Here is a 14,991-nt window from a genome sequence, read left to right on the forward strand (position 1 = left end):
CAACTGGCTCTCCCAGGAGAGGAGAATAACTTCCATATGTCTCTATATTTATTTGGCTACATATGATGAGAGGCAATACTGATGACAAGTGAGCTATTGTCTCACCTTTCAAATACTTCCTGCATTTTCAAAGCATTTTGGTAGAATTTCATTTGCTTGCTCGCTTGAGGGCTTCATAAATCCACTGGCATGTGGACAACACAAGATGAAAAGTATGCTCCCATTCTTACACCAGCAATGTCTGTTTGTTCTGCTGAACTGAGTCAGGTTGGTGCTGCTGGAGTTCAACTCTTTTCTCCTCCTACAGCCCATGCTGTTCCCCACAGAGCAGCAGAACAAACCTCCCTTTCCCTGCACCATTTTTGGCACCTCCTTGACCAGGTGGAAGGACAGGGCAGCTCAGCTGTGAGCCCACTTAATCACTGGCTTGTGGGCTCTGTGATGAAGACTGTGGTAGGTACCAGTCGGTGCCAGTTTCCGTGATGGAGATACTGTCCTTTAAGAAGTCCAGTGATGTGCTTTTTAGTGTTATGTTACTTGGCAACTGCAACATGCCAAACAGTGGCGTTATGAGAATAAGCAGCAGCTTCCATGGAAGCAGCGGTGAGCAATTACCAGGAGCACAGTGGGGGGAGCGCAAAACAAACACGCGGCAGGTTTGGGAAGCTTCTTCACATACCTCAGCTGGCCGACAATAGCAAAGCCCAGCAGCACGTTTAACAGTTATATGTTGTATGAAAACAGTGATGCGTGCTGGTATCAGTGGTGAGCAGCACGGAAAGGGAGAGATGGCAACAAAAGGAGGGTCTTCAGTGATACCAAGTTATCTTTCAGTTATTTTCCTGTGATTTCCCCCTCCTCCACCACTCCTTCCCCTCACTCTACCATCCGCAGGACTGTGCTGAGCAGTGCATTGAAAATGCCACCCAGCAGGTTCAAGGGAGAAGTCAGCATATCAAAGGGAGAGGAGGTTCTCCTCCCTCCCCAGGTCCCTCCAGTTCACAATGTTGCGGTTATCCAAGTAAAAACTGCAGTGAAATCTGAGGCGTGGAGACTGTGTGCACACATCAAACCCCATCATTCCTCCAATCATTCCCTTGCCCATTCATCACTAGCTCTACAGGCAGGGAGCCAGACACGGTGGCACCACCACTTCTGCTTATATAGGCTCTAAATCAGTAAAGACATATTTCTCCTTTTGACTGGCCTCAGCCTGCACTTTGACTGGGATTTCCAGGAATATCTTTTATTGTTTAAAGCAGAGGTGTTGTATCAGACCCAATTATGACTCTCATTTCCTTAATAAGACAGATCTACAGCTGGGACGAGGACTTCATGGTTTCTCTGGTGTATTCTATCCTGCTAGTTCTGCATAGAGATGAGCTCAAAACTTAGGCTTAGCTGTTTCTTCCGTCTTGCTTAACAAGCCTTGCTTTGACCAGTGTTAATTCTTCTAGCTCCTACTTTCATGGTCCTCCTTTCTTTTCCTGATGGGGGGCAGTAAAACCCACTTTCCAGCAGATGCCAGGTCTGGAAAAGCACTTTGAGAACACAAGTTGCTTGCCTTTGTAGATGTTACCTTGGTGCATAGGTTAATTTGCAGTTCAACAACCTCTGACCTGCAGCTGGACACTCTCCCTAGACTCTCTTTCCCATGAGATATGACCTCGGATGTAAGTTCATCAGAAGCTAAATTTCTGTTTGTTTTTTAAATGCTGAGGAACATACATATTTTTCACGGAATCCTGGAGGTCAGAAGGGTGTCCCTAGAAGATTGTTTTTAAGTTCATCTTCTCTTTCTTTGTACTTACAGTTTACATTAAATTTGATATACAATTTTAACAGTACTCAGTCAATCACAGCCTAATCTTAATGTTTCCAGTAGAAAAAATTATCACAGCCATAGTACTAGGCACTGGAAGTAGTGAGTATTTGTACACAGTATTCGTACCTGATTGCAGTCAGGATCTACAAACCAGGGCTTTTCTCTAAGCTTTCATACTAGGATACAGCAACGACAAATTAAAACAGGCCTGGCACCAAGAATGATGTATTTACTTAATACTTTAATAAAGGTGCTGACTTCAGCCCTGTCCAGCCACATTTAATGAAGCAGCTCCTGAAATGTATTAATATATTTCCACAATATACTATCAGGATACCAGTACTGAGAGAGCTTATTTCAAACAAAAGACTTCAGAATATGTTGACTGAATACATCGCCTTTTGATTTTCATGCTAAAACAGGCACCTTTGCAACACAGAGCAGCTAGAATCCTGTTACAACTCTATGAAATTTTTCTTTCAACAAATATTCTCTTTGCTATTTAATGGGTCTGCCACCACGGTGCCCAAGTGACGCTTTATTTACCCCAGATACACATAGAGTAAAGCCAACATCAATCCAAACAACTTCTGCCACTACCAAAAGCTTGGTTTATTGCTTTCTGTATAAGCAGCAGATAGTATTGCCAAATAACTAAAATCTTAATAAGGCAGATGTCTACTGCTAGGCATTGGTTCAGTATTTTTAAGTAGTTTTAATGTAGAATAAACTCAGTCAGCAGCACAAAAAAAATCATGGCAGTGTTTTCCAAACTGAAATTATTTTTACTGATATAAAAAGTAAGTGTGAACAAATATTGACTTCCTTTTGGAGCTTCTCTCTCTCAGTCCAAAGAACTTTTTAACATGAAAAAATCAACAAAGTAATACATAACTCTTACATTGGAAGTCAGAATTTTATGAGGTTTCGCTGACTTAATGGCTTGCTAGTAAACAGTGAAATATTTACATACTACTCTCCACAGACCTGATTCTGCAGCCCATCTGTGCAGAATTTCATAGCCATGAAGGGAACAGCTCACATGAGTGAAGGCTTTCTCTGAGCATGCATTTGTGTAAGTATCTGCTGTTTGTGTAATTAAGAGTGCATCTGCACACTGATCTGGATTTTCATATCTAAACGCCATGATCACAAATTTTCCTGCAACCTTGAACTGACTCTCACAGACTAAACTCCATGCTGACCACCACAAATATTGGCCATTGCTTCCAATGCCAAGAGTTTATCATAGATGAATTTACACTTACTTAGGAATACATTTCTATAAAATGTATTCTGCAACATCCAGCCAAAGTAGTTTCACCAACTTTCAGAAAGTTTCAACAAACAAAAAAGCAAAAACCTTGCCTCAGAATCTACTAAGTTAATACACGTCCATTTGTTGTCAAGTATCATATAAAAAAAAAAAAATAAAATCACTGCATAAGTTCTCACTCTACATTCTATTTTCAGCTACATTTTTCAAGTATAAAATCTGCTTTAGTGACTAGTTATTGTTCTAGTGCTGGATTATCAGGTCTTTTAAACAAGAAAGGCTTAATGGACTTCAGTCAACTTGAACTGACTGATTAACCACTGAAGACCTGGTCCCAGATGTGTGTGGAGTTATGAACAACCATAATGCATGTTGCAAGGACTAGAAAGAGGATTCAATTGTATTATCAGGCTAAAAACTGATAGGCATCCTCTGCCATGACTAACCTAAGTCTTTGGGATGATCACTGAGAGCCAGCAGGGCTGTGCTTGGACAAAACCATGTGACTCTAATGCATCTGGTACTGACTGCATGTATGCAATAAGAGTAACACCAGGTATCACCAACCACATGTCAAGGCAGGGCTTCCCATAAGTGTCAGGAGGATGGAGCCGGGCTCTTCTCACTGATGACCAATGATAGCACAAGGGGCAACAGGTGCAAGCTGGAGCACAGGAGGTTCCACATTAACATAAGGAAAAACTTTTTCACTGTGAGCGTGACAGAGCATGTTCTGCCCAGACAGGCTGCCCAGAGAGGTTGTGGAGTCTCCTTCTCTGGAGACATCCAAAACCCACCCCAAAGCGTTCCTGTGTGACCTACTCTAGGTGGTCCTGCTCTGGCAGGGGGGTTGGACTAGATGGTCTTTTAAGGTCCCTTCCAACTCCTAACATTCTGTGATTCTGTGACCTGCAGGAATTCAGTGATACTGTTTAAGGCAGTTTGTCTCTCTAATCATGTGCAGTTGGAGGGAGGTGCTTTGGTTTGGGCTTTGTTTCTTCCTAAGGCACAAAGAGCAGCAGCAGGAAAAGATCAGTTTGGGATTGGATTTAATTCCCCTTACCTCGATTTTTCAGTGGTGGCAGTGTAGGGTGAAGGTGTTTGTTACAGTAATCTTGGCCTGTGCAACATTCAATAGATCTTCTTTGGTGTGGAATAGGAGTGTCCTGCAACAAATGATTTGATAAAAAAACAAAGTAATTATCTATGTTGTAAACGTACACCATAATTCTGGCACTTGAGAAAAAGATGTTCTGGTTAGCTGGACTGCAGTCTGTTACAGATTTCTAGGATGTGTGGAGTAAGGATTTCTGCCACCAAGTGTATCCAGCAACATTTCACCTAGACAATTAAGAGATGAATTCACCCTTAATGTATTTGCATTGGTGCCCTAGTGCTGCAGAAGGGACTGATTGACTTTAATGGTGCAAAACAGAACCGTGAAAGTCACATACGTCCACCAGTTGGACTTATATTACAAAAACAAATTAACGTGGGTATTCAAAAGAGTTCATCCAGAATAATACAGGAATTACTGGGTGAACTAACGTAGCTGCTGCTTCTGTTCTCATGGAAAGCTGTGTAAAATATCTTCCATGGACCTCGATGGTTAGACTGTTCCTGTACTCATGTAAAGTCATTTAAGGTTAGTGTTAGGAAAGGTAAACACTTTAGAGCCACCTTGCTCCATTGCCCATACCCTTTCCATTCCTGCAGCGAGATTTGGTCTCCATCAGGTGATCACTGTACTCGAAGGGAACCAGAAATCCAAAACCAAAGTGCAACTGCACCTAAGACATAAAGTTTGCTGTAGTCCATCAAGTAACATCCTAACTACCTTTAGCTACCATAGAGACTTCAGGAATTAGACTTCATTTCTCTAAATTCAAGCTTCCTCCGAGCAAAATTGTTACCAGTAACAGCAGTACCAAACCCAGAAACTTAAGTTATTGTTATAAGCAGCTGTAATATCACCATTCAGGGATATAAATGCACTCCTCTCAGCAATCAATGCAGAGCAACTATCTGCCAAATGAACAGAAGTGAAAAACGTGGATACAGCAACGTCTGTTGACTGCACTTCAACTGAAAGCTATCAAAAAGCCAAGTGACACACTGTCAGCGAATGCTTTCTTACCCGACACTGGAAGTCCGAGCCCTCTAATCCAAGACATCCCTTGGTGACTAAATGTCCACCGGACTCATCTTCTTCGATTATGGTGAAGCAGTAGCCATCAGTGCTGAGGATTGGAAAGAATGAACCAGAAAAAGGCTTTGAAGTGAAAAATATGTTGCTGAATATAGTCTTAAACTTTGTTCCTTGCAAGGCAAATTTGCCATTAACAAATTGACATACTAAGGCAGGCTGGAAGACTCAGGCACTCAAGGCAACCTCTCGCAATGCAGTCCAACAGCCGGCAGCAGTGTGGACCAGCTCTTGCACACACAAAGGAGGCTCTGCCTTGGAGTTAACACACTTACCTTTTCAACATTTCACAGCTATAAAGCTCACTAAAAAACATCTCAATTCTCTGTCTATGGTCACTAGCGTGTTAAAAATTTGTAGACCCATATAAATGCAAGCATCAACTCTACAGCAGGTCTGCCTTGTGTGTGTGAACAAGTGATGGATATTTGCACCATGGCAGAGACCTGAAGAAAGAAACATTTTTGAGACACTAAACGTAACATATTATTGAGTGATCTGTGATTCCTGTTTTAACCATATTACAAACTGCAACACTCTTGTGTATGAGTCCTTGAGTTATCATCAACACCCTTCATAACTGTTTACTTGGGTTATAAGCCTGAAGTGATCCATAATGCTTCCGTTTACAAGAATGTGCACCAGGGAAGACAAGTATACTAACAGATGGCTAGATGGTGCTGGTGATAAATGTCCTTCCTCGATGAAGGTCAAATGCCTGAATGCTATGGAAAGAGGGGGAGGACGGCATGAAATGTGTAGCTGCATTTTACTGAGACTGTCGTACATTAATTTCTCAGCACTCTGAGAGAGATGTAATGTGTGCAAGAAACACAAATTGACTGATTCGCAGGAAGAGGATCCAAAAACAAAGAAAAAACTCTTTAATACAAGACATTTAAGTCACACAGAAATAAAATACTATGTCATTTCCCCAGGAAAATAACACTGGTTATTATGTGCAATGCGTATTTTTCAGAGGAGAAGAAATAAACTCAGTTAAAACAAGGAAATAAAGAGAAAAAAGGATTAGAAAATTTAGACACAGCAAAATTTCAGATTACTTGCTCCTTACTTGAATGAAAGGAAAGCTTAACAGAGCAACCACAGCAAAGGCAATGATGATGTAGGAAACGATAGACACAGTTACACGTATAAGAGAGAAACACAATTTGTAAGTATTAGCTACACGGCAGAGATGCTGGGTAGGATCATGTCAAACATGTGGCATATTTTTACATTAGTGGTGCAGCGTCTAGCCACAGCAAGCTTATTGCTTCAAATAATAATCTATCATGGGTTATTGATTTCTGGATTTGAAAAGTAACCAGTTGCATGTTACAAATTACTTTCTCAGAGAAGGGAGCGATGACTTCTACCCTTCTTTGACATTGTGCATACGAGTAAGGCAAAGGAGATAGGAACCCTTCTGGGCAACAACCACCTTGATTTCATTGCTTAAGCTTAAAAGATAGGAACAATAGGATTGCCAAGAAGAGAGACTGTGAGGAATCCATTAGAGTAGAATATTAGATTAGATTAGATTTTATTTGTTTGCATGGTGCCTTTCATTCAAAGTAATGAGAAAGTTTAACCCAGGGGACAGAGCAACAAAACAATAAATCACAATCAAGTGAAACACAAAAATTAACTCCTCAGCTAACAGTCCCCAGCAAAAACCAAAATACTGAGTTCACCAAAGGAAATCAGGGGAAGGAAAAGTCAAATTATTTGCGAAAGGGAAAAAAGAAGCAGGAATGTCAGCAGTTTTATTTCTTTTTTTTCCTGACTTGCCATGGGACTCTGATTCTTAGGTCATTTCTGAAAATAAAATTCAGGCTCCTCAAGCACATGTCCCTCTGAAAATTCTTTCTCCAAATGTAAAAAGACTGGATAGAGCAAAACAAAATAGTTATAAAGCTCCAACAATAAGGATAAATCATATTCTTTACAGATAACACTAATGAAGTAAAAGTGCAATTAAAAATTGCAGTGTTGAGCAAAATAAACATTGGTACCACTTGTTTCTACCTGTAAGAAAAAAACCAAAACAGTTTTTGTGCAATGTAAGAACTCATTATCTTATTGAAAATTTCTCTGGTGTTTGGGCAAGAGGTAGAAGTGGCTCTTCTGAAAAGAAAGAAGTATCTCTTACCTGCTTCCATCCCCCCCGCCCCGACCTCTTCTCCTGGCTCACAGGATGTCAGATGGACCACAACACTCAAAGTAAAGGGCAGGGCATACCCCTGCTGTTTTATTGATTACCCTACCTCATACCTGCCTATGGTAGAAATGAAACTCTTCTTACTATTAGAACAAGTCAGAAACAGGTCAGATAAGTCTTCGTCATCTCCAATTTTTATGTTTATTTTGTTGACTGCACAAACAGAAACATATGTGCATTGCTGATAAATGCAAAGCAGTATGAAAAAAGCTATTCTCCACTTCCTAGCAAAAATTTGTAGTATAGAATTATTTTCTTAAACTCTGTGATTTGAATTTTGTGTAATTTGATTCTGTCAATGGTGAGTAAACAAGGAACTCAACCTGATGCTACTGAATACATCCAGATACATATCCACTAACTACCTCCACTAAAGCATTATCTTATTAAAGTAGGGTGCAGGAGAGCGATTAAAGACATTTTGGCTGTGATCACTAATAAGCACAGATTTGGTATGTCACATATTTGCCAAGAGTGAATTTTTACAGCCAAGTCAAATGCCAGGAAAATATAGGGAGTTAATAGCAGAAATACTGACAGACACTGATGCTACAACTACAGATTACCAGGAAAAAGAAGAGGTGATCTTAATCGAGACCTTTACTAAATGTCAGGAGAGAGGAATAGAGGCCAACAGCTTTGCAGCCACTCACACAGATGTCCTCACTGGCCAGCAGTGATTTCTCAGAGAAGATGCGATATCTCAGCTACCAAAACTTGACTGCTGAAGATTTCCTGTCCTGCGGTCTCTGTGTGACACAGCCAGGGATGGCAATATATAACTTGGAAAAGCAATATCTTTCCCTCATTCAGTGCCTATCACAAACAGATGGATTAAATAACTTGATGAAAAGATTCATTGTCTTTAATTTTATTCGCAGTTGAGTCCATATGAGTACTATTATTTTTGTCCACTCCTCCTCTTTATACTCCTGGTTTCAATATCAGAAAAAAATAAGGCATCTTTTAATTTCCATCCAAATCATGACAAGTTTCTGCACTGTTTTTAAAAACAATCAAAAAATGTTAGATTATATTACGTACAGAAACTGAGGAGTTTATATTCTTCCATAAAGACTGGCTGAAACAAATCTAATTCAAAAATTGGCTGACTCCCAGTTTGCATCTAATTCACATATTTTGTCACATCCTTCACTTAAGGAAGATGATGAAGGCCAAATCTGGCAAAACACTGTCTTTGAATACCTTCCATAAAATGAAAAGTCACTGTAAATGTGTTCAACAGAGGCTATTTTTTTCAGAAAAAAAGAACATAGTTAGCAGCTGTGCATCAGGGAAGTAACATGAAACCAAGTGAGAAGAGCATTACACAGTTGCTGAGCCAAATGCAACTTCAGATGTTTGCACAGCTATTCTGAAGGCAAGAAGAGACATACAGGTGCAACAAAGCAAAGAAGCTGGCTCCCAGTGCGCCACAGTTTCTGGCCATACTAATCTCCAAGATGGTGAAGCTGTTCCTACCACCTTTTGGCTCTCTGGGTGCCCAACGATGACCCTACACACAGAGAGAAAGGAGGATACCCAATGCATCCTAGCAGAGCATCTTTTCATATATCATATGCAGGTCTATCAATCGGTATTTTCTCTATACTACGTGCCCATACTGTTCTCCCAGGACTGATAAATGACCCAGCCCACCCAACGTGTCTTGCATTGTTGTACTAAATCACAAATCATATCAAACAGTTCTCCCTGACATGTGGCGTTACAATGCAGAAAACAAGCCATTATGTCAATCTGCAAGGGAGAGCCCTAGAAACTGTCCAGGCTTCATGCTGAGTATATGAGATTTGACAAGTCTATAGCACAATTTCAGGTATGGCAACAGCACCAAGCGTGGGTGACTGCATTTTCACCAGGGATCTCTAGCATCTTTCACTTATGTGCAAAATCCATCTCAGCAGACGTGAGAATTAGCAAGGAGCAAATAGTCAAAATGAAGGTATGCATCCTCCTCTTTTCCTTTTATTCCTTTCTTTTCTCTCCAAAATTTAAACACAGACCAAATGTTTTCTTTTACTTGACCTTAAGATTATACTGCAGTTCAATATGTATGATAAAGCTGCTTCTTTAATGCTAGGACAGACTTAAGATAGATATTTGCTGTTTTGGATTTTTTTTTGGTGTAAGTAAATTCAGTATGCAAGGGAAGTCTTAGGTATTTCCAGCACTTTCTGCACAGCAACACCAAAGCACTCCCACACGCTAAAAATCTGAGAGTAATGCAACGGGTCTCAAAACAGGGAGACTAGACATGCATTACTATTTAGCTTAAGGTTTATATTAAATACCTAACGGGTCATCCCTGAACAAAACTAAGAACAAGGAATTTCTGGGGCACAGCTGAAAAGTGTGGGAGGGGGACTTTGCATTTCAGTCTAAACATTTGGGGCAAAGTCACCTGCTGAGCCACTTAGGAGACATACAAGCCTGGCAGAGGGGGCAAGGGAAAACTGGACCTTGCAAGAATTTTTCTCTCTTGACCTTTTTTTTTTTCCTGTTTTAATTATCAAAGGGGACTTAATGGCCTCCAGTACAGCCCTGTATAAAGGAATACATTTTAAAAAAAAAAAAAAAATAAAAATTGAAGGGCTAACTTGTAAGATCTCACCACAGCTCCTTTATCAGAAAATGTTCAACTTCACCCTAAAAATCAAAGTTGCTTAAAAGAAGAGTTGCCCGAACTCAGTGCATTGGCCTCTGTTGAAGTCTTCTTCCTTCTGTGTACCAATTTACAAAGAAAATTCAATCCTATCATGTGGAGAACAGGACAACGAAAATAGCATCACTCAAGTGAATTATCACCTCTAGTAACACTGAAAAAGGAAATAATTATTTTATTGCTTTAGATAACTAAAGCTACCTCAAGACACAGTTGGGCAGAAACACAACCAAGACCAGTAGACAACACGTAAGAAATTAAACGCTACCAGCCTGATCTTTAAAACTGTCAGCATTTATTTGTGAACGGAAAATAGAGGACAACAAGGCACCTAATCAGCCTCTGCCTTTAGTGCAATCCCGTTACAGTCAAAGTCAATGAAATTTAACACTACTTTTAAAATATGCAATTAATTATGATTAGACAGAACTGCCCATACATTCACTTTGTACACACAAAATCTGAAGCAGAACAGTAAAACAAGGTCCTGGTTGTATTCAAAGGAGCTTTGAGCTTCTCTACTGAACACCCTTTATGAATTGCACAGATGTCAGGAAAGAAGAATAAAGTTTCAATACACTGCAGGTTAACGCACCCTTTATAAGCAGAAGATTGCAAACCTTCTGCAATAAACGTAGCTGTTGGGGCCCTGAGTGCCCCAACGAGCTTCAATTGCCCCGAGTGGCCCCACCTGGGACACCCCACCCACAGACACCCCCTGCCCAAGGTCTCCATCTAAGCTCAGGTCTGAGCACTCATCCCTCCCTCACAAGCAATGGTACAGCTGTGCCTGTCTCCAGCCCCACCGCCTGCCTGGATCCAGATCACTATCAGAAATATGAAGGGCCTTCAAGGGAGCCAGCCATCTCTGCCCATTGTGTCCAGGTACACTTAGGAAATGGGGTTCTAGTGGGTGAGGATATGGCTGGCCCTAGCATCACCCTCAGCTCCTGGCTTGGCCCCCTTTCACTACTCTCTGACACTAATCCTCTCTTGATGAGATGACCTTGTAACAGGTCTTCCAAAATTTGTGCTCATTGATTGCCCCATTTTTTAAAGCACTCTCAAACTACAGCTACTGCTTTTCTGTTGATATAGAAAGCGTCCTGCATTTTAGGCTGCAGTGTTATCCTTAGATACCTAAGTATTTTTGGACTTAAGCTTTGGAAGTATAAAGAAAGGGAAATGCTGTATAGGAACATAGCAGGCTGTTAGAGGATTTGATACAGATGTGGTTAAAGACTATTGACTTTTAACTTTCTAAAAATACAATTATGGAGAGGATTTTAAATGGCCACCAGATGTCCTCATTTTTATATAAACAGACTACTGGTACTACAGGAAGGATCTGTACTTTAACAGATAAATACCTGTGGTAGCAGACCAAAATCTTCAGGTGGGATGGCAGACTGCTGCTTATGAGAAATTTTTAACGGTGATTGCAATAGGACTAGCTATTTTATTCTGAGAGTTTTAATTTAAACACAGCTGGAAATGCTTTCCCATTGAACTTTCAGAGCCCTCCTGGCTCCTGGGCACACAAAAGCACTCCCTGCTTTGGTGAGAGCCCCAGTGGGGACAGTACCTGATGCTCTCCAGAGCTCAAGGCCTGGCTATGGATGTGCTCAGTGAATTTCCCGGGTGCAGGGCTTCTCCAGACCCTTGTGTGCCCCAGCATTGGCTCATCCCTGCAGGGCTGGCAGATCCAAGCTCTGCAGTCCAAGCACAGCCCAAATCTTAACAGACTGAGACAGCTGAAGGGAGGTTTGATTTTTTAAAAATACAAAATGTAAAAGGCTTTTTAGTGGCTACATCTGAGGGAAGCAGATAATTAACGCAATTAACTTTTAATCTGAAGCAGTTCATTTATTCTTCAGACAAACACAGTATGATCGACACTGCTTGAACTTCAATATGGGGAAATTTCCTTTACAGTAAGACTCAATAAGAATTCCTGAGTGCTTTAAATCTGTGTAAACACTCATTCAGGCTAGGATGAAATATGGAAATTACTGCCTGACTAGTAGGATGATTCCAAAACGCACGGGAAATGAATAATCCCTGCTAACCTGGTTGGTGGTCTTGGTCAAATCTTTTGAAACCTGGTCTCAACCCAGGCAGCTAACTACTCTTGCCCAACAGTAGACTTAGGACCCTCTGCTCTCTGTAACATCCTATTTCACTTTTAATCTGTAATTCCAGCTATGTAGTAGGAATTTAAGAAGCAAATGATTACAGGCTAACAGTTGAACAGATGTAGGGAAAAGTATGCATGTTGTGTCCTTTATACCTCACTGCAGCTCTCACCCCAAGGCAGAGGGAGCCACAACAATGATCACCATCCTGAAAAGGATTATTTCTGACAAGCCATGAAGACAGGGTATTTAAATTAATTTAATTTTTTTGTTGTTGTTTTATATTACTCCAAGCTCTTCAGCAATTTTTCACTTACGCTGTTGCTCACTGAGCAAGCGACAAGGTGGACGCTGCTCAGGGGACAGCACAGGATAGGAAAGAGGAGTAGGTCTAACGCAAGTCTTCTGACTGTTTCCATTTTCCTGGACAGAAAAATGACTAATATTTGATGGGTAAATTCCAGTTTTAATTATTATTTTGAGGTCTAAATTGGAAAAAAATAATTTTGTCACTCAAGTCGAACATTCAAGCCTGAAATGTGCAAAAAGGGTTATAATGTTGTGTTATTAACATTTAACTGCCTATCCTTGGGCATTAACATCTAAAAACAAGTTTTGTATTTGACACTGTAAGGGAGAGTTTCTTTAAAGCATTGCAGTGAGGGAAGATACATAAATTCATTTTACAGAGACACTTACTCATAGTTCCTGGTAACATGAAAAATACTTGATGTCAATGATGCCTACAAAGCAATGTGTAATAGCAGGCCTACCCAGCTGGGGTGTAAACTTTGTTCAATGGGTTCCTTAACATGGATCCCTTTGTGCTTCCTAATTCAGTGATTTAAAAATCATCTGCAACTTCTCTGTTAACTGCGTGTGTGAGACAGCACGTGTGAAAGCAGTGGCTCTTGCTGGGCAGGAACAGGAAACAGCCGATTCACGCTGCAGGGAATCTGCAAAATGATATCAGAGTGGGGTTTTGCAGCCCTGTGAGAGCAGTCAGGTTAACTCCTGGCTACAGCATTGGTTTGAAGGAAGAGGACAGACAGGGGAAAGGGTATTTACAGTCACCAAAATTTTGATTTTGATTCAGTGTGAAACTGCAGGCTGAGCAGAATTAAGCCAGGCTGCAAAACACCACTCAAAAATCCAACAAAGCAATCAATATCTTCAGCAATCTTAGCTTTTCACCATCTATGTTTTTAAAATGCTGCCTTGAAGAGCTGACACAATGTTAGACTGATTTACCTCAAACAGCACCAATTACCCAACCGCCATGTCCAGCTGGGCTCACATCTGTACTCTGCTTCAATGCTTCTCATATTCCCACAACTCCACTAGGCTATAGGTGATGGTGAGTATCTCCAGTATCTTACTTGCTCTAAGTAAGCAGAAAAGTTTAAATTCCTCATGTGGAACATGAAGAGCTCAGCCCTACTTTGTCGCAGCTAAAGCAAACTGTACACACACAAGCCAAGACAGAGGTGTTCAAGCACTACCTTCATTCAACAGCAACAGTATGCGTCCAGCAAGACCTGCTTTTGGATGGGCAACAGCAGCTTGCTCCCACTACAGATACCCTCAGTCACCACTGCTGTTTCAGGCAGTGTCAGTGCAACACAGATCAAGGCTGAGCCTTCAAAGGGACTGTGCACAGCTGGACATGCCTCTCCCCCAGGGAGGCAGAAGGATTTGAGGAAGCAGAATCCAACCCAAATGAGAAGTCTGCAGTACTCTAAACACAAAACCAAACAGACAGCTATAGCTAGTATAAGAAACTATTCAACACTTCACCTCAAGAAAAAGATCACTTTCCTTTTAGCATGGAAACAAGAAAAAAACCAAAGCCTTGAGGACCTACAAAAGGTAGCTCAGCTATTGCAAAGACACACACCAGGAGCAGGGTTCTTATAAATGGTACTCCATAGAGAGTGATTATAAATTTATAAGCATTTACTGACATTTCAAAGTATGTCCATTAAGTCTCCTTTCATTAACTGCACGCACCTTTAAAAACAAAATCCTACCTTCAAAATATTTCATATGCAATGAATTAATACAAGTATTATCTAAAACTGTAAAGATGTAAACACCCTAACATAAAAATATAAATATGTAGCTGGTAACTACAGAAAAGTTACCTCTGACTTCACGTACAAAGTATAAACAATTCATTTACATTTGAGTGCTTAAACAAAAAACTGCAACACCCAACTTGGGACTGCTGAGCTATCACAAACAGGTTTTCCCATGTTTCACGACCAAATACATATCCCACAAACCTGCAGGTGCTGTTGACCGAATCCTCAGGACAGTGGTGGTGGCACTGACAGGACAGTTTCTTCTCTGGAGGGGCAGGTGCCGTGCTCTCACCATCTTCTCTTCTGGTCTCCATGCCCAACTTGCCAGAACTTCGCAAGGGCATGTTGTCTAGAAAACTTGCTATAAATATAAAGGGGTGAAAAAAAGAAACAGTTCTAGGCTGGATTGCAAGACTTGGAATGAAGGCTTTAAAGTATTTATGCCCATCAAAATTTGAGAAAGTTATTTGAGCCAGGTTTTCACTACAGTGAATGGTTTTCTGTAGAAGCCTCTGCAATGATCACTGTGTTTGAGGCTTATTTGGACTCAGTGGCATT

General features: G+C 40.8%; 1 protein-coding gene across 1 annotated transcript in view; it reads right to left on the reverse strand.

The window, feature by feature from the left end:
* BMPR1B (bone morphogenetic protein receptor type 1B) overlaps positions 1-14,777 on the reverse strand; it is a 31,260-nt gene extending 16,483 nt beyond the window's left edge. Inside the window, exons 1-3 of the mRNA XM_086464580.1 lie at positions 14,635-14,777; positions 5,239-5,341; positions 4,165-4,267 (exon numbers count right to left, since the gene is read on the reverse strand). Coding sequence (XP_086320706.1) covers positions 4,165-4,267; positions 5,239-5,341; positions 14,635-14,777 — 349 coding nt within the window. The remainder of the gene's footprint in view (positions 1-4,164; positions 4,268-5,238; positions 5,342-14,634) is intronic.
* Positions 14,778-14,991: the final 214 nt, after the last annotated feature.

The sequence above is a fragment of the Leptosomus discolor genome, chromosome 4 (genome assembly GCF_034619465.1).
Source record: "Leptosomus discolor isolate bLepDis1 chromosome 4, bLepDis1.hap2, whole genome shotgun sequence".
NCBI lineage: Eukaryota > Metazoa > Chordata > Aves > Leptosomiformes > Leptosomidae > Leptosomus > Leptosomus discolor.